The 23,046-nt window shown below is 40.4% G+C and overlaps 3 protein-coding genes and 1 long non-coding RNA gene across 5 annotated transcripts; 1 reads left to right on the top strand and 3 right to left on the bottom strand.

The window, feature by feature from the left end:
* Positions 1 to 5,674: 5,674 nt before the first annotated feature.
* sdhaf2 (succinate dehydrogenase complex assembly factor 2) lies at positions 5,675 to 9,591 on the bottom strand. Its single transcript, XM_076729194.1, has 4 exons — positions 9,425 to 9,591; positions 8,114 to 8,337; positions 7,526 to 7,635; positions 5,675 to 6,337 (listed from the first exon to the last, which is right to left on the bottom strand). The coding sequence occupies exons 1-4, from the start codon at positions 9,446 to 9,448 to the stop codon at positions 6,207 to 6,209; spliced, it is 489 nt and encodes a 162-aa protein (XP_076585309.1). The 5' UTR covers positions 9,449 to 9,591; the 3' UTR covers positions 5,675 to 6,206.
* A 43-nt stretch (positions 9,592 to 9,634) lies between these two features.
* Positions 9,635 to 16,514, top strand: LOC143319906 (cleavage and polyadenylation specificity factor subunit 7-like). Of its 2 annotated transcripts, none has more exons than XM_076729174.1 (9): positions 9,635 to 10,290; positions 10,828 to 11,031; positions 12,018 to 12,121; positions 12,262 to 12,407; positions 12,490 to 12,832; positions 13,110 to 13,213; positions 14,124 to 14,268; positions 14,564 to 14,799; positions 16,184 to 16,513. In XM_076729174.1, the coding sequence occupies exons 1-8, from the start codon at positions 10,216 to 10,218 to the stop codon at positions 14,793 to 14,795; spliced, it is 1,353 nt and encodes a 450-aa protein (XP_076585289.1). In that variant the 5' UTR covers positions 9,635 to 10,215; the 3' UTR covers positions 14,796 to 14,799; positions 16,184 to 16,513. The 2 variants fall into 2 exon arrangements, with proteins under 2 accessions (XP_076585289.1, XP_076585297.1); XM_076729182.1 differs by having other exon boundaries at positions 9,830 to 10,290; positions 14,567 to 14,799; positions 16,184 to 16,514.
* Positions 16,515 to 16,840: 326 nt separating this feature from the next.
* Positions 16,841 to 18,278, bottom strand: polr2l (RNA polymerase II, I and III subunit L). The gene is made up of 3 exons (XM_076737939.1): positions 18,166 to 18,278; positions 17,483 to 17,587; positions 16,841 to 17,136 (listed from the first exon to the last, which is right to left on the bottom strand). The coding sequence occupies exons 2-3, from the start codon at positions 17,575 to 17,577 to the stop codon at positions 17,028 to 17,030; spliced, it is 204 nt and encodes a 67-aa protein (XP_076594054.1). The 5' UTR covers positions 17,578 to 17,587; positions 18,166 to 18,278; the 3' UTR covers positions 16,841 to 17,027.
* Positions 18,279 to 19,285: 1,007 nt separating this feature from the next.
* On the bottom strand, positions 19,286 to 22,381 carry LOC143319901 (uncharacterized). Its single transcript, XR_013077106.1, has 2 exons — positions 22,238 to 22,381; positions 19,286 to 21,500 (listed from the first exon to the last, which is right to left on the bottom strand). It is a non-coding gene; the product is annotated as an uncharacterized LOC143319901 (long non-coding RNA).
* Between the last annotated feature and the right edge of the window lie 665 nt (positions 22,382 to 23,046).

Here is a 23,046-nt window from a genome sequence, read left to right as displayed (position 1 = left end):
CATCAGATGATAGCCAATGGGAGACTGCATTTTGGCCAATGTGTTCCAACTCTTTTGCTCTCCACATGGACTGTTTACCTGCATGCATCCAAAGCCTGCAAAAAAGGGAAACAGTCACCACTACTCAGACTACAAACAGACTACAAACTGAAACCAGAATGCTTGCCTCATCAAGCCCAAGACATCAATGATGGAGCCAAAATACACACCCTGAGGAGGACCACATGAAAATCATTAAAAGACCACAAATCACCACCCCACTATTGAACAGTGTGCAGTTTTTCCACCATGGGATGTTTGATTCAACTGAGAAAACTCATGAGATACAGTCAAAAGGAGAGAGGACCTCGAGTTTAGTTTTTCCTTTTTCTGTCTAAATACAGTCGATATTTTTGTGATTCGGGTGAACTGACAATTTATGAATGCAGGCAGTAAATGACTAAGGGTTACAGATGGTAATATGTTGACAAATCAATTAATCCATCAAAATGCACTGTTCCTGTCACCCACGTCACTACGTGTCTATTGCCTGCATTAGTCTGTGCATTAATCCTGGAGCAGGCATTGGAGAACATTACAAACCGTTCCTTTTTCCATTTTTACAGAGAACGATGAGTCCAAGTGTGATATTAGGCCTGATCTATTATTTCGGGGGGTTTGAACTAGGTATAAGCCAGTCTTCCACTTGTTTGCTTCACTGCCTGAACATGACCTCCCCTAAGTCCCTGATAGACATGTGCTGATTGGATGAATGGAAACAAATGAGAGAAATAATATCTGGGGGGACAAAAAAAAGTCTTTCTACATTCCACTGTTTGTTTTTGTCTACTGGATGTGTGTATGTGTGTGTTTGCACTGTGGGGAACTTTAGGTTGTGTGATTGTATTTGCTGTGAGTCCCTCTGTGTGTGTATATATATCTGCACTGAGTTCTATTTTGCCAGTTTAATACAGAACAACATTGTTTACCGTTTTTATTCAGTATGATCCAGATGTACAAAGGAACTCTGTTTTTTTAAAAGTTGTCACTTCTGGAACAATCACTGCACTTGTTGACGACAATGCTGGAACAAACCTCTCTTCATAGCAGGGTTATTTTCCTCGTGTGGTTCTAAAGGATGCTTGGACTGGGAGGAGGCAACTCTGTTATACATGAGCTGAGAGTGAAGGTCAAAGGGAAAATGTCACAACAAGCTTTACAACAACCCCAGATAAAACCCGTTTTCTTAGACCATCACACAGCAGATTTTTAGTTCAGACAGAAGCAGCTACCAACATTTTGTCCTATCTGTCCTTCTTATCTGGTCCGATCTGATTCAGCAAGACCAAAAAAAAAAATGAAGGGTGGCACCATAACATCACAGCTGACGTTCCCTCAAAACACCCCCGTCGTGCACACATGCTTTCTGGCACAAAGTGTTCTTTGTGTGCCTTATAAACCCTGCCACGCCTTGCTCTTCACCATATGCGCTCCCACTCTGAGTGAGGGGGGGGGAGGGAGGAAAAAAAAGGTGAGATGGGAGATAATCATCACCTCTTTGCATCACTGTTAGCTAAGTCTCAGGTCAGAGCAGAGCATCGGAGCATCCCAAAATAACCAGGGACACAGTCATCTGTCTGTCCTGATGGCCCGGTGTGTTCAAATAAGGCATTATTTTGTGTGCTGCTGACAAAGCATTACATTCCAAAGGCTTAGTGAAAGTCACTTAAATCAATGCAAGTCAACTATGGGTTAAACAACAGTCAGGGTTTGGTATATTTTACTTTCAAGAAATCGAGCTGGATTTGTGTGTCTGCACGCTTCACCGGCCAAATACCATAAACTGGTAGATTTTACTGGACAAGCTCGCATTTCTGATTTAGGGCATTCTCTCGAGGGACTGCTTGAGGCAAAGAGAGGTTAACCAGCAACATTTTAATTTATATACTGTACAAATGATTGTGATGTGTCCTGTATGAAAAAAAGAAAAAAAATCATCAGTATTTGCTGGGGTTGTTGATATCTGTCTGTCCTTGGTATCACTCAGCCCCCTCTTTCACTCCCTATTCTCTTTGTAGTTACACATCCGTGGGGTGCACAATGTTAAATATCAACCATTTATTTTTTTGAAACCTGTACAGTGTATATAAAAATATAAATGTGTATATAAAACAAAGATACTTCTGGTATTGTTCTGAATTTTTCACAAGCTTCTTTTTATTGTTTCTTCTATGGTAATAATTGTACTACAACAAAAACGAACAAAGTACTCCATTTTCCAAAAGTACCATACATTAATAGAAAAATTCTCTAATAACAGTCCTATATTATCTGCAAAATATGTGGAAATTATCAAAAGAAGAAGGTAGTCCTTTTGCAAAACACTGGCCCTGAGTATATTTTTACATTTTCACAGACCATTAATACTGATGCCTCATTGTGTAAGAAGCATTCATTTATTATTGTTGTAGCTTGACTGCAACTACTTTATATACTGTTATATAGTTTGGTCCCGTGGTTCCCAGGGGGTCAGCCCCTCCTAAAGGGCACAAAACACACCTGAGGAGTTTTGAAATGATTAATCAGGTTGGAAAGAAGACGAATCAAATTTCTGCCGCACAAATTAGTGTTTGTTTTTTTTTACTTTTCTCTAATCTTTTACCTCCAACGGTTATTTAAATTAAAAATCTGCCAATTTTAAAGATTAAAAAGCAACTACTTTAAATTGTCAGGTTTTTCAGTCAGTCTGCTAACAACTGTAACCAAGGGCTCTCAAAGAGATGCAGCTTTTTTTAAGGGTAAAATCCTAACCTGAAAGATAACAAGTAACTACAGCAGTCAAATATATCTAGTGAAGTAAAAAGTACAATATTTCCCTCTGAAATGTAGAGGAGGCATATAATGGAAATACTTGTGTAAAGTAAAACTATAATTAAATAGGTGTACTTACTTTGTTGAAGGGTGTTACTTTGCACCACTGCAGGAAGGATTGACGTGGCCCAACTTACACCCCAAAACCACGAGAATCTGAGTGTAAACTTGGAGACTTTAAGTGCAGTTTTTATCTAAGAAACAAATTTCACAGAGGCTTGCTGCTAACTCAGTTCTGTCTGATGTGGGGTGTTGATACCATCAACTTCTTTTGTAGAAGTTTAATTGCAAATACATGGACCGGCTGATAAAGCCACAATTATTACAGAAACTGCTGGAAATACTTTTGCTCTCTATTTCCCCCTCAATTCCAACTCATGCAGCAATAGGGCCGAGATTTTAAGGGCAATTAACATGGATCTTTAGAGTCGGTGCTGATCTCTAGAATTAAGGAAATTGCCTGCTCTGCCTCCTACACGCAACGTTTCACTGCATCTTCAACACAAGATAACATCTCTGAGAAAAACTGTGCGTGTTATGTAATGCTGAGAAAGTGTGTTTCATTTACCAACTTATCTAACTTCCTCAAAGTTAAACCTGACAGAAGTGTATCTGTTACCAATGAGAGCAGTTTCCCTTTGCGCTCCCCTGCTCACGACTCTCCAGCAGACATGGGAAGACATGATGAAGGCTGGGGGATGCTGGTGGTGGTGGTGGAAAGAGGAAACAAGAGAACATGAGATTGAAATTCCAGGGGAGCAGAGGGTGACGGCAAGGCTGAGGATAAAACAGAGAGCTGTCACGACACAGGAAGCAGCAGCGGAGGATGACAGGAGTGCTGGGCTACAGATAGGCGCAGTGGGTGTGCGTGGGCAACTGATGAATACACACTCTAAACAAGCCTCAGAGCAATGAAGATGTGAATTTTGCTCCCCCTGCACGTGGGATCCACAGGTGGTGTCTTTTTTTCCCTTCGAGGCATGGAATTGTGACAGCGAGGAAGGCTCACATTCAACGACTGTCAGATAAATTGTAGTGTGCAGTGCAGGGCGTTTACACAGGCGCAGCTAGGTGATGATTGATTAAAGCTTCTGAAAGTCCTGCTTTGTTTCATGCATTAAAGTGAAAAGTGACGGAAGAGTTTAAATCGTTAATTTGCTCGAAAATGTCCCAAGACAATAATTAAAATGACCCTGCTTAAATAAAAATAAAAATGCAGAAGTATTAGCAGCAAAACATACTTAAATTATCTTGTTTAGCAAGAAAAATGGCTCCTGTGAGGGATATGTATTACTATATATTATAGTGCATTGTTTTCAGATTGTTGAAATGGCTGCATCAATGTGTAAACAGCATTTTACTGTTGTAGCAGCTTGAGATGCATCTAGTTTTAACCACATTATATAAAGGTTTTTTAATCCAGTGGTTCAAGGGGTCAGGTACCTCCGTTGGGTCACAAGATAAATCTGAGAGGTCCTGAGATGATTCACGGGACACGAGAGAAGAACAAAAACAATGTTCTGCTCCCTGTTTGGATTCATGTTTTGGACTTCTCCCTAATCTTTGCTCTTTGATCATTTGACCTCTTTGAGAACCACCAGTTTAATTTTGAACATTACATTGTGCTTTATAAGCATATCATTTATTCTTTAATGTACAATTTTACTAGCAATTAGTAACTATATCTGTCAAAGTAAAAAAAAAGACAATGTCACCTTCTGAAATGCAGCGGACTGGATGTAGAAAGTTGCAGAAAATGCAAATAAAGTACAAGCATCTCAAAACTGTACTTAAATAGTACTAAAGTAAATGTATTTAGTTACTTTCCACCACTGATGAAGATATATGGTGAGACAGATGGCAGAAGAGCAAAGAACACACACACAGAGGGGAACCCTTCTGACATCACCTCGGTCTATTTTAGGACAAGCTGAGGACAGAAGAATTGAAGGCTGGGATTCTTACGTGTCACAATTACTTTTTATTTATTCTTTGGTGAGAAAGAAAGAAAACGAAAATACACACCACACACAGCCCTACCTGTGAGGTTGTCTGGTTTGCGTAACGCCTAGACAGTGGATCATGTGTACATTACGATTCTATGGGCGTACACAAGCAGGCCCGTCATCTGTTTTGAGATTCTGTGCACATCTCCTGGCCAGAGGGCATTTCCCTCCTGCTCTCAGTACAAGGTTCCACTGAACCGACATGACACACAGCCAGGCAAGATATTTTGCCCATAGTCAATGCACACTAATCCAGTGGTGGAGGAGAGAATTATGACCTTATTTGCATGGCTTTCAGCAAAAATACATGTGGTTTAATTGGAAACTAGGCTTGACAGAACATTTACTGATGCTTTCTCTCATTAAAGTCGTGTAAAAAAACACACTGTCTATTCTGTGTCTGAGATCCCTTTCATGCCTAAATGCAGTAATGCAGTGAGGGTAAGGAGACTTTTTTGTATTTTTCAAGCAGCTTGCGGCCCAGTTCTCATCATCTTTAACTCATAAAGATTGTCAGGAAATACAGCAGCCATGGACTGATATTTTCACAACCTATCCTTCATGAAAAATAAGGTATATGAGATATATGTGGTTGACAGGTGACCCATTTGCCACAGAGACGCCAATATCAGCAGGTGCTTCAGTTTGACAGCCGCTAAAAATAAGATGACTTGCTTCCACCTGGTGTCCATAAGCTCATACTGCAGACAAGTCAATCTCATCATCTCAAACAGTATCAATCACGGCCACCTCCAGTGTGTGATTGAACCTTTTGGCAAATGAAAACTGTAATGAAAGAATTGACTTAAGCGGCAAAGAACAGAAAAGCATCAACATTTATTAAGTAAGCCATAATGTCTGCAATAGGCACAGTGAAATGACTGAACAGAACCAAATGATGACGCTCCACTTCAAAGTGCACAGAGTGAATGAGTTTGTTTGTGTTTAACTGTACAGAAACAGATCATCACCTTGTTGGCTTGTTCAGTATGCACACATTGAGTACTTTCAATTTACAGTCTTGATCCACAAATTTACAATATAATCAAGTAAAACATTGAGAACACCTTCCTAATTTCCCTCAGCATCCACGACTCTTCTTTACCCTACAATGACTGACTGGAGGAAATAGCGCAGCGAGGCTTTCATGGTGAGAATATTTCACGGACTCGTGCGTAGCACTAGAGAGTAAAGTGTTCCAAATGTTTTGAACTGCACATTATTTTGTACACTCTGCTGTGTTTGACTGGCAAAACACAGCTAACTTCTTCTGGTGGGTTATGACACTGATATTCCACCCAGTGCCCCACCTAAAATGAGTCTCTGAGAGGGTCTCAAGGGCCCCAGACCTCATTGACTTTCCTTGTCCAGGTACTCCAAGTTGGGTGCATCTAACCTCTGTTCATGGTTTCGATTCTTTGTGAACTCCTTCAGCATATCCATGACCTCCCCTTGGTACACGTCAGGGGTGGGCTGAGCTTCTGTAAGCGAAAAGAAAACACACTTAATTCTTCTCAGATTCCAACTTATGCTCTTTAAAATCTTAAAATTGGGAGGGGAAAGCAAAGCGAGATTTCGGATTCTTTATTTTATTTGAGAGGATTAATGATGAGACAGATGGCTGAAGAGCATTAAGCACACAGAGGGGAGCCCTTCTGACATCACCTTGGTCTATTTTCGGACAAGCGGAAAACATGAAACTGAAAAGCTGACGTAGACTGACCCAACATGATGTTCTGCTCCTGACGAAAATGCACATCAGTGTTTGCGTTTGTTCCATTCTGCAGAAATGGGGAAAAGGCAACTGTCCTTGTCTTCAAGGACAAAACACCTCTAACAGTGTAGGACTCATTAAAGGCTGCTAAGTGAGAGATTATGTGTGTGACCTTGGAAAGTCTTTGTTTATCAACTTCAAAATGGAAACCATCTCCATGAATAACTTAGTAATATCACAGTAATTATTTGTTTCAGTGAAGTCAGTCTGCCTGCAGCAGCTTTTTCCTCAGTGTTGCTGCCAGTTGGATGTGTTGATGCTGTTCTCACACTGATTCTGTTTCTCAGCTGTTGTGCACAACAAAACAGACACATAATTGAATTGAATTAAAAGGAAATCAGAAGAATACAATGTTAAGTCGTACTGGGGCAGTGTACGAGCTCCCAGGGTGAAGTTCAAGCCAGAAGGAGCGGTTAAAAAAACAAAACAGCAACAGAAGGGAAGTTCATTTGTAAGCAGAGCTGGAATTTCATTATTTCAGCATCAGCAGCTGTGAATGACTTCCAGTTGAAATAAAGGAAGGGAAAAAAAAGGTCTTTTATAATTAACACACCCACTCGAGTTTTCCACATTTTGCTGTGTTACAGACTAAATCTAAAAGTCAAAAGTCTGATTTATTTGTTGCTGTTAACACAAAACAGCAAATCAAAGCAAATGCTTATTTGCAATTTGTAGAAACATGAATATTGCAAAGCTGAAATGTGTCTGTGTCATTAAATATTCAAACATTTTGCTGTGAGAACCTCAAGTAGTCTCTTCAGTGTCTGACATGTCTCTTCACTGCTGGCCAGCTCATTAACTTAGGATTTGCTTCGATGCATGATGTCTACTTTACTGCATGAGAGTGTATAGAAAAAAAATTCACATCAGAGCAAAGAAAGAACTATTCCCTCACCTGTTGCCCAGTAGTAGATGTCCCAGTCATTGCTTGGTTCATTAATCAGCCTGTCGTACTGCTGCAGCTGGTTCTCACTCATTGTGTTCAGGTATCGCTTTGCAAAAAGGCTGAAAGAGAAGCGGAGAATTCATTTGAGTCTGATTCTTCTCTCAGACATTCATAGTTACTGGTAATTATCTGAGTGGCTGGTGAATGGACTGCACGCCGCTCACTTCTTCTCTGGGTTCCTTCATGTCACATTACTGCCTCCCTGTGGTTTTAGCAGTCGTCAATATCCCATTATTCTGCATTTCCAAAAAAGTAAACAGCCGTCTCCTGCCCTTCCCACTAACTCCATACTCTAAAATACTTTTCACACTGACCTCTAATAATCCTAATCTCTGCAGTTGTGGAACCATTTCTACTTCCTACCTGATACAAGCACATTTTACCATTCATGCCTCAAGATTACTGGGTCTGATTCTCAATTTGCTTATTGTTGCCTGTGCTGAACCACTGCTGTTTAGTGTGTGAGTGAGGTAAAAGAAAAAACACCAACACGGCGGATGACAGACAGATGAGAGAAAAACAGTTCAGTTTAACAACCTGAGCAAAATGCAGTTCTCCAGCATGCCCCTCTTGCGACTCTCATACAGCAGGCGGCGCTTCTTGATCTCAATGGGCTCGTTGGGTTTCTCCTCCCAAGGGGGCAAAGGGATCTCAATCAGGTCACCCCTGGTGTCATCTGGCGCGTCTCCACGGTAACCACGAGATGATACCAGTCCTGTGGCGGCTGGTCTCCACGCCGCCTGGCACACTCCTGTCACCAGCTGACAGGCAACAAACATGTTTGAGCAAACACAAGTACAGAATCAACCAATACAGGTGACGAGTCAAACTGTTTACTGTGCAGTCTGTTCAAAACCTGCTGAAACATGCAGCGCTGATGTGGAGTTGACATGGTCCTCCTTCGTCGTCTCTACATCTGTTTGTCTCAGTTGCATTTTAAAACCCTGCTTTTATTTGGTGTAAGATTATCAGACCTTTACCTAAAAGCATCGATGCTTATTCAGACATGAGATCTTCACTTTTACGTGATGAGGTGCACGTCTGAACGGCGTTTTATGTTAACACTTTTAAGTCTCCAACATTACATCATTAATCAACATTAGTTAAGGGTTTTAAGGACTGTGTTTTATTGTCTGATTGTCTTTAATAATTATTTTTCTTTACTTTAATATTTACTGTGACATGATGGTCTTCATACTATCTGAGAACACAAAATGTGAGTCACACTGAGAGCAATTTAGGTTCATTTCTGTCTTTGTATTTATTTATATTTCTATTTACACTGAAATCCATCCAAATATTTTGATAGAGTTTTTAGCCTTCCTCTCATTCAAAGGCGATACAGACGTTTTTAGTCCCCTCTGCCATCAGACCCCTGCTACTTTGCAGTGTTTTTTTGCTGTGCTTTTCTTCATTTACAAACGGTTTCTGGCGTGAATATATTGGCTGACTGTGCAAAAGCACAGTGAAATGAGGAAACGTTGACAAAAGAAACTTAAGCTTACCATGCGTAAGCATCAAATTTACATCTTCCTTTTTTTAATGCAGCTCACGGCTGTTTCCATTATCAATACACCGTAGAGGGGAGTTACATAACATCACAGGCTGCTGTACCAATGTATACTCCTGGGTTGTACTGCAATTCTCCAACAGGACACGCTGCTAAAAACCTTAATGCTTAATGAACTCACTCTGGTTACTTGCAACACTAATACAAAGCTGTTCCATCACGTTACTACATTACACTTTAAATTGGCATTAAATCTTCAGAAAGTCCTCGAAGAGCTCAAACGTTCCGACGGCCGAAGCTTCAAAGTTCAACCAAAAAACGTTTACGAGATAACTCACTCTTTTCGCCACAGACGACAGCATTTTAACCCTCCTTCTTGGGACGTTGGGAGACTTCTAGATGAACTGCTTCTCCGCCGTGGAAATGTTACTGATGCCTGAATGTCAGACACATAACAGCGAAATTACACAAGCAGGTTTCACGTAACAGGAGCACACGGACAACTAACGAGGAGGGACCGGACACAGCCCACGTGACGCCATACCTGTAAGGAAACGGCAATGTTAGTTAAAGGAGAACATAATCGGCGTCAGCGTGGTCTAGTAATTGCTTATTACTGTATTGGCGTATTTTCAGTGATTTTATATAATCAGCTAAATGCATTTACCCCACGTTATAATTTGAAAAGTCTTGAGCTTAGGAACTAAGTGTTGTTTGTTGTTGTTCAACGGTAAAATGTCCCTGACGCACTTAACTGTCATTTACTGAGAGATGAGCTATATTAGCTTTAGCACATCAAAGAGCGAGCCCGTTGTGCACTCATCTAATGAAAGACTGCATGTGTTTCCATCGTGTTCATTAAAACATCCTTTCTTGTCTCCGCTTGTCGTGTTCTCGGGTTTTCATCACAGTTTTAACTAACTTAGCCACGAAATCTGTTTTTGCGGTCTTGAGTGGAACGTTGGCTAACGTTAGATACCGTTAGGACCGAGGTATAACGATAACAAACATTCTTGAATATGGGCAGAGCACCCACTGTCGCTATGCACTGATAATCTACAGCGTGTCCGTACTGCACTGAAAACAAGCAAAACTAGCCCCATCAACTGAATCATCTTCGGCCTGCAGAATGGCTGCTGCAGGATCGAGTACCTCCAAGACGGATCTCATAGATGTTTACAGTGATCTGGATCAAAACGACGAGGTGAGTCCTACGTTTACGTAAATAGCTTTGATCGCAGCAAGTGCATCAGATGGAGCAGCAAACCGGTGTAGATGTTGTCACAGATGCTCAGAGTTTTACATCTTTTCTTTCCATCAAAGTAAAACAGTGAACAGTTTTCTCCCTCAGACACCCAAAGCCTCAGGCATCACTGAAGTTGTTGTTGTTGTTGTTGTCATGTGTTCCAGTGTATAAACTTGTTTCAGCCGTTAAATCATTTCAGTTACATCCACTGGAAGTGCCTCCATCCAGTTTTGTAGTTCTGATTTTTTCTGGCCACATCAGGTATCCCCCAGAGCAGAAAACGCAATGAATGAAGTAGGATATCTGTATCAAGGTATTTACCTTATTTCACAAGAAAACCCCTGTAGTATTGGACATTTCCATTAAATATTTCCCCCTGCTGCAGCTGCAGGTGCTAGATATGTATGTCTCCTGGCTTTGTTCACTGATGCTCTGCACATTGAGAAGCACATGATGACAGCATACAAGTTGACTTTTTTTTTCTATCCCACACAGGATTTGGAAAGAATTGCTGAAGCAAATGAGCTTTATGATGCTGTTCTGACCGGCTCAGTCGATCAGGACAAGAAGGGTACGACAAATGTGGCGCCTCCTAAGGAGACAGCGGCTAAAGAGAAGTCTAAATCAACAAGGGCGAAAAATCAAAAAGGAGGAAACTCACAGAGGAAACTGTCTTTATATGTTGGAAATTTCCCCTGGGTGAGTAGCATCCTGTCTGTGTTAATATTGATGACATTTTTGTACTGTATCGTCCAGTCCCATTTCTGTTGTGTCCACATGGGCAGGAAAAACACAGTTTACATGAAAAAGAAAGAGAAAAAAGATGTGTATATATTTATAGTTTTACTGCAGATGTCAACATATTTCTGCCAGTCTTTTGACAAAAAGGCAGTCAAAAGTAAATAATGAGTTTATGAGTTTTACAGTTCACTTCCACTGAACAGGAGAATAGTGTGTGAAGAGGATGTGTTGGATTGGTATATTGGCTGGAATGAGATGTAGCATCAGAGGGCGCCTTTTTGAAGAAGTGGCTAGTCGATAGCTACATCTGCGAACTGGTGTGGCATCTCCTCAATTGTGAATTTAAGATTTCCTGCCTATCATTAAAAAATGCTCGTCAGCAGAATGTCTAGTGTGCCAAACACATCTCTCTTATCCAGGTACACTGTCCAAAAAAACGGTAACTGTTTCTGCCTCCAAAGGACTCAGTTGTTAGATGCTGCCTTTTTTTTTTTAACAACATTTGAGCCCAAACTGGCTCAAAATGATATACTTCTCCTAAATTTAATACACTGTATATTGGTGTCAGATCTCCAGTGGATTGTTATACCTTGCGTTGTGCTGATGCAACAGAATATGCTTCAGGTGGCCTTTAAAAGAGCACCATAAACCAGATACCTCAATAAATGTGGTTACATGTTGAGCATTTCCTCAGCTGAGTCTCTGTTAACACAACCCATTTCAGATGCCAGGTCACAAACTTACACTTGGCCCAAAGTGAAATTGAGACGAACCTAATGCTTTTAATGATAGTCAAGGTTCTGAACCATATCCTACAACAACAATCTCATACGTTTCTGTCAATCAGCTCAATGTCTGTTCTTCTTGTTTATCCATATCACGACTAACTGTCTGCCTTCCTGTCATTTTCTCATCCCTTCGTCCTAAACCTGCTTTTTCTCCAGTGGACATCTGATAAGGACCTCATGTACATGGCTCAAACACTGGGTGTGAAGGACATCACAGACATCAAATTTGCTGAGAACAGAGTTAATGGCCAGTCAAGAGGGTAAGTGGTTGCAGATCTGGTGTTTCTAAAATATAAAGACGTCTTAGAGGCCTTTGTTTTAATTTCTGATAGATTTGGACGTCTTGGATGAGTTCTTGCTGGAAGCCATGCGTGTATTGTTTTTCTCCTCTGTAATACAGCTATGCAGAAGTGGTGGTATCCTCAGAACAGTCATTAAAAACATTGTTGGAAAAAATACCCAAATGTCAAGTCAATGGGGAAAGGATAGACTGTCGCTTTGCCACTCGCCAGAACCTCGCCATGTTTGAGGACACAGCAAATAAACGTAAGAGCAGCGCAATCTTAATTATTATTTTATATTAATTGCAAAATATGAGTGTGGCTGAAAAACAGTGTGTTCTCTGTAGGTATACCCATGCGCATGAATTCCAAAGATCCTAAGGATTCAGATTCTTCAGAGAAGATTCCCTCATTATTATCACAGGAGCCCAGCCCTCCACCAATACCTCCACTTTTCCCATCTAACCCCTGTATAAACAGATTTCCCTCATTACCCAGCCCTTTCCTAGGTCAGGCACCTCTTCCCTTCCCACATATGCCTCCAAACATCCCTCAACCCCTGCCACCCCCTTTGTTCCCTCCTCTTCCATTCCATGCTCCTAGTCAACCATCTTCCAGTCTGCATATCAATCCAGCAGTCTTCACCTCAGCGCAAGACGGGCACAGCAGCAAAGCATTCAGCCAACAAAAGTAAGAACATACACTGTTTTACATTCATAGCTAGTGCAAGCCATCAACAGAAATGTGTTTTTTCACAGTGAAATTGTGAAAGTGGACCTTTAAAGCAGCAAAAGACCAGGATACAAAAGACTAGAACATACACCGATAATAGAGCACATAGGACATATTAAGGATAACACTTTGTCATTACAATTATGAACAAAAGAGGTTTGTGGTATCAGTTATGTTTAGCAATAACTTGTGCTGGTTAAATAATCAGTGTGACAATAATGTGTGTATTTTTCAGGCACACTTGTCAAAGTACAGATGGAGACTTTGAGGAACTGATGAACAGAAATAGAGCTGTTGCCAGCAGCGCCATCACCAAGGCTGTGTCTGGAGCAACAGCTGGTAAGTACAGCTGATCAGATTCTGTGAAGTGGAAGAAGGAACACAGAACTTAATAAGCCATGTGGAGAAAGGACTGGCTCCTACCTAAGACTGAGGGATATATAGAAAGAAATCACAGCAAAAAGCTGTTTGTCACCCCTCTTACAGTGGTATTGAAAGTAAGTAAGTGGTACCCCTTTTTGGAAAGTCCTATATCAGAGCTCAGATGATGAGACGACTGCTCAGCTTCTCGTTTTGCAACCTCGACTGAGGTGATACAGAAAACAGTACCAGGTACGATGCACAGCTTTTGCCAGTGGAAAACCAAAAAAAAGCAGTTCTGAGCAAGTCGAGTCGAGCTGAGCTGCAGCGTGCAGTGGAAACGAGACATTTGGTCTACAGATGGTTCCTTGGACCTTATTTAGACAGACGTGTCCCTTTCTAAATCCTTGAGACAACAACAAAATGCGGAAACGATTGAAGCCTGGTCGGTTTTTTCTTGTGTTGCAGGGAATATAGACATTTGAAATGTTTTTGACTTTTATACCAGACTCTCATTTTCTTCACAGCTGGATGTGTTTGTTTGAGCAGAGTGATTGAACAAAACTAATAGCAAGCAACAATATTTTGTTTTAACAGAATGTGCCCGATGTAAATGAAATGCTTTTGTTATAACTGCATGTAACTTAACATACGTTAGTGTAACTTTAAACGTGTAGTATAATCTAATCAGGGTGAAATAAATTGTCATTGGCTGACAGGTTTGTGCTGGATTATTACAACCAACCAGTTACATTGATTTCCGATTACTGCATGCAGGGATAAATGTCATCACTTTTTAAAGTCTTTTTATTAACATTAGCCCAAAGAGCTGCTTAACTATTTAAAAGCAACTGTCTCTAATATCTAATTTCTTCAACCGCTACTGCAGGAGACTTGCGGGTGGCCATGGAGACTCTATTAACTGCCATTGCCATCATTAAGCAGTCCAGAGTGTACGGAGATGAACGCTGCCAAGCCCTGGTCACCTCACTCAAAGACTGTCTCGTCTCTATCCAGGGCAACTACGGCTACAGGTCTGTGTAACTGTGCGCCAAGACTCCAAGATGCAGTGCATCTTGGGTCCTGTTTATACCTGGCGTCAACATGCATTTTAGGTGGTCCAATCACAAGTGGACAACTCGAAATACATCAGTTCACACCCGGCATTACTATGTGTGTCCACGTGCATCTTGAGTGACTGCTTGTGATCAGATCACCCAAGATGAATGTGAATACCAGGTGTAAACAGGGCCTTGCTGTCTGTGCAGAAACTGAAGCCGAAGATGTCTTTTCTAATCAGTCAGTATCATAAGTGCGCACATTTCTCAGCAGGAGCAGCAGTCGTTCTGGGGACGAAAGAGAAAAAAAGAGAAAGAAAGAGACCGGGACAGGGGGTCGTGACAGAGAGCGAGAGCGGGATCGAGAACGAGACAGAGAAGATTCTTCTGGTTGGGAAGGTGCATCTCGAAGACGCAGGGAACGCTCCTGGAGTGGGGAGAGGGACAAGGAACACTCGCGGGAACGGGAAAGGCACAGAGATTACCGAGACCGGTACCGCTGACTTGGTAAGCTTCCCTCTAATTTGCACACATAGTTTTTCATCCATCAGACCGTTTCATTATCAGCTCCCTTGTTGGGATTTTTAGTACATCATGTTATTTTTCTGTGTTTTGAAGTACATCAAGACCACGACATGAGAGGCTGCCCAAAAACTCCGAAATGTAGAAGGAGTTCATTATCAGAGAACCATACTGGTGTTTCAGAAATCAGAAATCAGAAATCAGAAAAAGCTTTATTGCCAAGAATGCTTTTACACATACGAGGAATTTTTTCTGGTGAAATTGGTGCATGACACATCTACTAAAATATGACACATCTACTAAAATAAGAGCATAAAAAATAACAATTTAAATATATATACACAAGTCTGTTATTGTTAGAAACACAGTACTGTTTTTCAGAGAGAAGTCTGTTTGTTAGTGCTTCTCTCATCAATACAGTTGATATGTTATTGAGTAACTCCATTACCTGCAGATGTATCTAAGCAAAGGTCCCCATATTCAACCCTCTTGACTTGCAGCCTTCAGTGTAATAGCTTATTGCTTACGGTGTCAAAAACTGCCTCATTTTTGTTTCTAAAAGTTGCCAACAAAGACTGCTTTAGTACATCACGTCTCTTCTCAAATTAAAAAGTACTGTTCATCAGCCCAGATCCCAGAACTGACTCTTCATGCTCCATGAGTAAATACTGAACTTGCCTTCTATTGACTGTTTTATTAGGTCTTCTCTCTGTATCTATTACTCCAGTCTCTTTTACAAAATGGAGCTTGATTTCAATGAGAAAAGCTTCTGCAAACACGGCACAAAACTTTCTCCATATTGTATTTTACAAAGTCAATAAGGTAGATAATTGGTGTCAACACAGAATTTATTAAATCACATGCAGATAGTTTTGTTTTAGACGTGATTAATTTCAGTGAAACATCCTGTATTTCTCCTGACAAAATATTTATTTCAATGACTCCAGAGTGCAGATTGTTTGTTTTACGTGAAGGTTTTAAGATGTGCTGGATAAACCATGAAAAGAATGTGCCATCTCAACACATCCAAACCCTTTTAATAGATTACAGTCCATGAAAAGAAGGTCAGTAGTTATTTTTAGTAACAAAGTTCGTACTGTGCAATGAACTGTGAAGTCAGCAACCCATTATGTCACCAGACTCTTTAATACATGATTATCATCATTGCATTTTTGTCAGGTCTGGTCATACCTGCATGGCTATAAGACAGTGACATTTTCAGTATGTACTGAGGTGGAGCATAAGCAGAACCTTTAAGAGTGATATACTGTATACTACAGAGGCTTTTGCTATATTAAGCTGTTGGCCAATACCGTCCATGCTGGATTTGTGTAAATGTGGCTTTGAAAAGTATGCTCTCTTTCCCCAGACTGATGGAGTATTTCAGTGGGAGGCAGAGCGAAGACAGGAGTTTTTGTTTCTGCACCAAGCTGTATAAAAAATCTGGAGTGATCTCAGGTGAGACTGAAGATGTATCTCCAGAAGTCTAAGGTTACATTTTTGTTCTCCAGTTGTCTGTACATACCAGGACTTTTACCTGCTTAAAGAAAAACGTGGTCGTAGACTTGTCGCTGGAACATGAGATCCCAATGCTTGCATGCGCAGGAACACCTCTGAATAACTTATGTAATGTAGTGTAATGTTTTCATCACTTTCTTTTGTATTAAATCTGCAAATTAAAACATTCCCTGAAAATGTCATTCTAGCATTTAATTTCTTCAGGCATTTGGGTCATATTACATCTGATCATTAAGGATATTCTAATAATTGCTTATATTTGTATTTTCATGTCAGTATGAAGTTAAAAATATAGTATTTTAACTTACAGCAGTCAAAACAACTGTAACTCTGGCAGTGGCAGAGCAGTCGTTCACTTATCAGATGGCTGGTGATTTAATCCTTGGCCTCGGCCGTCAACATGTCAAAGTATCCTTGGGCAAGATCCTGAACCCCAGATTGCTCCCAATGCCATGTATCAATGTGTGTGAACTGCTGAAAGATTGTGGATACACAGATACACAAGTAATAAAATGTAACAATGTCATTTAACAGCTTTATTTAGAAAAAATACATTATTAAATCGGTACACAAGTTAATGAACCAAAACTTTTAACTGCACAGCATTTGTTGACACAAAACAATATAACTACATGAATCCGTCAGTGCCACTGCCCCACAAAGTCTGTGCAGTTCTTTAAGGTGGCCAGCAACAATCACTTCTCCAGTGGAGCATAATTCAACAACTTCTCAATAAGATCCACGTGAGAGAGGAGCATCCTCCGACAGCAGTATCTCTTCAGGCCCAGGGCATCGAGAGCATCACTTAAGAGGCAGAGAGGAGTTAACGTTAGTCCTAATGCATGACACACAGATCACCGTATGAATAAGTTAAGCACAACGGTACTATTACAGACAACAGTCAGGGTAACAGCCGAAATAGCCTCAGGTAATTGCTACTATTCATTCCATCATTGCATTCAAGTCTCAATGTGGACAACTTAAACCCCAGGAAGAGATGAACATACCCTGTGACAACTGAATAGACTAAAAGGTTTTGCTGTGATGCACTTCTACTTCACTGCGTCTGGAATAAACTTTTGGCACAGCTACTCATCTGTGACATCTGGACATGTGGCGCAATGACAAACTAGCAGGTAATTTCTCTCACCCCTCAGTATATTCGGCTTGAAGTAGGCCAAGGTATGCCTCCCATTTGTTTCCTACAATCTTCCCACACGTGAAGCACCGGACAGGGATGATCATTGTAGAACACCTGGAGACAGAGCACATCACGCTGTTAATGCTCAAACTTGAGTGTAGAATGTAGGCTAACACTAGCATGGTAGCTAGCTAGCTAGCTAGCATCAATTACATGGTTTATGTTAGTGAAACCATTTATCTTCACACAAGTTTTATTGTGATTACTACAGGAATTTGTTTAGACGGCCTGCGACAAACACTAATAGTAAATATAGTAGTAATGAACACGATTCATCCTGTGAAATTGAGCTGTTAAGCTCCAAATGGTGACGCTATATGTGATAGCAAACAATGCTCAATGTTTTGCTAACATTATAGCCACGCAACTTAAATGGAGATCTTTAGCTACAGCAGTTTCTGCACCCATACGTGTTAGTTTTAATGTTGATTTTCCAGAGTCTGTTGGTGGCTATTAGCTAAATCCCATGGTGTAACTTCAAGCTAGTGCTTAGACTGTAGCCACGCGATCAGCACAACAGTAAACTGGTAGCTAACGTTAGCCCCTGGTTACGTGTTCCCACGAGTTCACATATTAGTTATTTATCAGTCAAAACACAAAGTCTGAACTGATTTTATGTTGTATTTACTCACCGTCGCCAATGTAGTTTACCTAAATCTTAAATGTAATGTTATTCTGAGCGAAACTAGCTGCGAGAGAGCAGCTTTCTCCGTTCTCTTCTACGGCTAACAACAGCAAGACTTCCTGGATCGAAACCTTCAGAATAAAAGCCTAATTTTGACAAACGTCAACTAATAATAAAACTTCAACAGTTTTCAAGATACACCCTCCTTGATATAAATAGGATGTACAAAATGTTTGAAACAGCTCTTATTGTAGCGCAATATATTTCAACAGTTCCACAGACTACAGCCTCCAATTTATCCATGAAGCTGACTCAACACCTCTCACAAGAACTGCTTACATTTACAAAACTTATAATCGCCATGGAGTGCTGTTGTATAAACCTGCATTCATTTTAACAAGGTCTGTCCAATAAAATGGAAAATTATTGTAAATTTGGCACAAAAACAGTTAGCAAACCATCACTTGCCAAAAGCTGCCACACTGTTACTGTGTAGAATGACAAACTGCAGACACACCAAAACAAACCATCCTACCATTCTGTGCAATGGCCACTTATTTTGGCTATGTACACCTCTGATCTGCAAGAGTGTGTACAGAACAGACCGCACATGCTTTACTGACACCTCCCTGACTCCCTTGTGAGTTTTGTTGCTGTTACAGCAAGTCAAGGCCTACACCTTTATGGTTTTTGTGTGTATTTTCTTGGCGACTTCAGCAAACTCCCATAGTTCACACAGCTTCTACCTGAGTAAAGGTCTAAAGAAACAACTTTGTGGGTCTGCACATAGAGCACAGTAGAGTTGACAGATAATGGCTTTTACGGACGACTATAGTATTGATAATTAAAAGTAGACCGCACGTAACATTACACACTGACCAGACATGTAAATATTTTAGCAGCTATCCTTCAAACGTGGTTGTTAACGAGTGATTAAAGACATGTACTGACTTCTGATGCAAGATATTTTACAGCTGAACCATAAATTCCTTGAGTTGAGTTTTGAGGATTGTGCTTTTTTTGTTCATGTACAACCCCGATTCCAAAAAGTTGGCACATTGTGTAAAACATAAATAAAACAGAATGTGATCATTTTTGCAATTATTATCAAAAAACTACTCACTTGGGCTGGTTCACTGACTTTAATAAAGGTTCCATTACAACCTCTTTTGTTTTTACATTTAGGAGTTTTGGGGTCAGAGGGGACTGTGCATAAGGAAAATATGTTAGGAATATATATCAAAAATATATCATAACCATCATTGTCATCACCACAGTCATCATGAAAAACAACCATTACCATCATTACCTCTAACATCACCATCATTGCCATCACTAACATCATACATCATCATCTACAGTATCATTACATCATCATTAATGTAATTTAACTTGCTACAGCACATGTGCTAAATGAGGAGTCCTATCTGAATTATTGCATTTATACGCTGTTGAAATTATGAAAATAGGATCTTTATTTTTTTTATTTTTTTGATACACTGTATTGTACAATGTAAGGTGAAGTTTGTTTTGGTGTTGGCATACTATATTTTGGATGTGTTTGGGGTGTTGACTATGGTGAATGTGATATGTTTGTACAATATTTTTGGCCAGTAATGTGTGGTAAAATTCATACGCACCCCTACAACTAAAATCAAGTAATGGCGTGTGTCAGAGCTGTCTTTCTGCTATCTACTTATGCAACCTCCCCATGAGCTTTACATGTGAGTGGACAATATTGTGTACAGCTGTACAGGTGAGTGTGTGCAGCAACAAAATCGTGGCTGCTTGACAATTTTTTTCCCCCCTTTGAGTAAACTATACAGCAGTAGTTCATCTACACCCCACTTTCATTATTTTAGCAAGCTACGATGTTCTCATTACATTATATTTGTACTTAGTTATTAATGAGGTTTTGAAAACAAGGATTTTTCCTAAAGCTACATAAGGGGAGCACAGTGAAGACAGAAACAACTCAAATGTTTTGGCAGCAGGCTTTAAAACCTGATACTACAACACTAATAGCTGTTCAGCCTGTTACAGTTACATCTACTGTGGGATGTAAACAGATTGAACCAGCACGACTGTGACTGTTGTTGTAAGACATGAAAGGTTATTGATTTGTGACATCATTTGACAGTAAAATAAAACTCTTTCTTATTCTACAGCAAGAAGTAACGTTACTATTATTCTCCGCCACATACTGTGCATGTTTAATCTCCAGTGATCCCCTACGTCCCATTCCTAAACCACCACAGGCCTATATTTCTATATCTGAAAAAGATTTTATTTTTTTTAATTGCACTATGCCGTTCCCTTTGTGACATTTTTTTTATATGCAGAGATTTAGCGTCTCTCTCCCTGTCCTCTGAGGAAAGAAGCTGAATTCCATCACTTAGGCACTACTTAAGCCAAAATCTGTGCAATACATCACAATGCATATTCCCAACTGTCTTATTTAAAAGTAAAACCTAGGACAACTCTGATAGTCAGTATTAATATCTATAAGTTTCAACATTACCAATAGTTTTTCATGATCTTTTAGCAAAGTGAACCAGGCTCATTTCCAGTGCAGGAATGTACAAATATTGCAAGCTTATGCCAATATTTGTACAAACTGAATTAAATAAGATAAAGCAGTAGAATAAGCTACCTTTAGAGAGTTTGGGCTTTTCAGCTCAGTATTACAGTGTTAGTTTTTTTTTTTTTTTTTTAAAGAAATAGGTTATTACAATTCAGATGCAATATTGAAGCAACTTCATGCATATACTATATGTGATTATGCTCCATATACAGCCTTGATCAAAACTGGAATGGTTCAGTTCACTACAAGTGAAAGCAGGCCAAAAAAAAAAGAAAATAAAAATAAGATGCACAGTGGCTCCCCACCCCCCATATGTACCATCATAGTCTGTGAACCACTCAGCAACGATGCTCTAACTCATCGACTGATAAATACTTTAATATGAGACAATGATTTGGTTTTAATTTCTCCTTGCCAGTAGCAACACTCCCAGCAAAATGGCTCCTGCAGCAATAACGGCACCACCGATGAGAAAGGGTTTCAGGTGTTCCAGAGAGTCTGTGCCACAGGCCGCAGCCTCGTCACCTGCTGCTGCTGCTTCAGCTTCTGCTGCCCCATCCTGGGGAGGAGGATGCTCAGGCTCAGGGGCTGCAGGGGCAGGGTCAGCTTTGCGCGGGGCTGCCGGCTCCTTCTTCTCTGCTTTAGATGCCGCCTTGGGCGCTGGAGCCCCGGTCTTGGCCTTGGCTTCCATGGACTTAGGGACAGAGGTGTGGTCTGGTCTGGAGGAGCCTTTATAAGGTCAGCTCTGTGCTGCTTCACTGAGGAAAAACAGCAAACAGACACAGCCAGATTATCCCTCTAAATTTGGCTCAGACATCATGTTATCTGCTCAGCTGAATGTAGAAACACTGACATATGAAAGAGCCCTTAAAATCCACGATTTACTGTACAGCAGAGAATCAGTCATGTGGTGGTGAGGCCTTAAATGTGACCTTGGAAAAAGATGACATTGATGGGGACACTCGGATGCTCAGAGGACAGGGAATTGTTTATTTTGGTCACAGCAGCTGTGCCATAATCTTCCAGTGAAAAAACAATGTTACGACAGCTTCCTGTGTAAAGCTTTTTCATCCGCTAGTTTTGTAATGGAGGAAGAGGGATTGCTGTTGCAGCTGCAGAGCTTATTCGTAGTCAAGGACTCAATCTTTGTTTCTTTGACGCCAATAAGAGCCTAATCCAGATGCAATAACACGCAGAGAGCAAGACAGAGCTCTTTCTCTGTCTTGCTCTCTGTTCTCTCACTGTAAAACTGCATGAGTCATTTGTGCCATAAATGGAGGACAAGATGGAGGAGAGAAATAAGGACCATGGTCTCTGCGAGGAAATCAGAGAAAATGCAAATGAGGAGAAAGAGTGAAGAGGAATAAACGCTGCTGAAATTGAATGAACGCATCATAGCTGCACTTTACAGAATGTGGGCTGGACACATCTTTACAAAATGTTTCCTATTCAATCCTGCAGTTATGTGAAGAGAGGAAATATGGAAATGACATACCTCTTCAACAGCTCTGTGGAGATAAGAAGGATAACAGATGAAGGAGGGACTGTAGTGGTCTCTGGCAGTGAGATTGTCCTTAATATAAGAAAAATAAGAGAAAGCGCAGAGATGGAGGACACTGAAAGCAGGAGGGAGGAGAATGAGAGAGGGAGAGGAGGAGAGACTGGGATGTACCATCTGGTCCAGAAAATAGGGGGAGACTATTCTTTGCTTACATCCTGGGTTTTAAAGCCTGTTTTAAAAAATATTAATCCAGGGAGTTATTATGGCTACAATATGGGTTGATTCAATATGGTGAAGCTTAGTGTTCTCTATGATCATGAGATATAACACACGTTACACATGTGAAAATTATTTTCTCTGCATTTTTGAGGTACCATGCAGTGAGAGTACGTATTTGGAAAATGACATTTTCACTATTTTGGGTCTATACTCAAACACATTTGAGTTCAAATTAAACAGTTACTGAGGTGAAATGCTGTGTTGGTTGTGTCTGAGGGCATTTATGTCCATGTTGTTGACAGTCTGCACAGGAATCAGAACCCTTTTTAACCCTCTAAGTTTCTGATAGAGCTCGAGCAGAGCGACAGGGCTACAATCTGATTATCTGTGGATGTAAACTCCAAATTAAAGTTTTAAATCAGAACTTCGTTTCACTTCAAAGCCAATATGTTGAAGCATTGAGGCAAAAACATTGTTTACCCTCATACTCATTTTCTGTACCTCCTCGTTCTGTGCAGGGTTGTGGAGGCTTGACCCTTTCTTTAAGCTAACTGAGAACAATGTCAGAGGAGCATTACCAGTGA

This window comes from Chaetodon auriga, chromosome 1 (assembly GCF_051107435.1).
Source record: "Chaetodon auriga isolate fChaAug3 chromosome 1, fChaAug3.hap1, whole genome shotgun sequence".
In the NCBI taxonomy this organism is placed as follows: Eukaryota; Metazoa; Chordata; class Actinopteri; order Chaetodontiformes; family Chaetodontidae; genus Chaetodon; species Chaetodon auriga.
The sequence above is the reverse complement of the archived record's forward strand: the minus strand, read 5'-3'. Positions and strand labels throughout refer to the sequence as shown.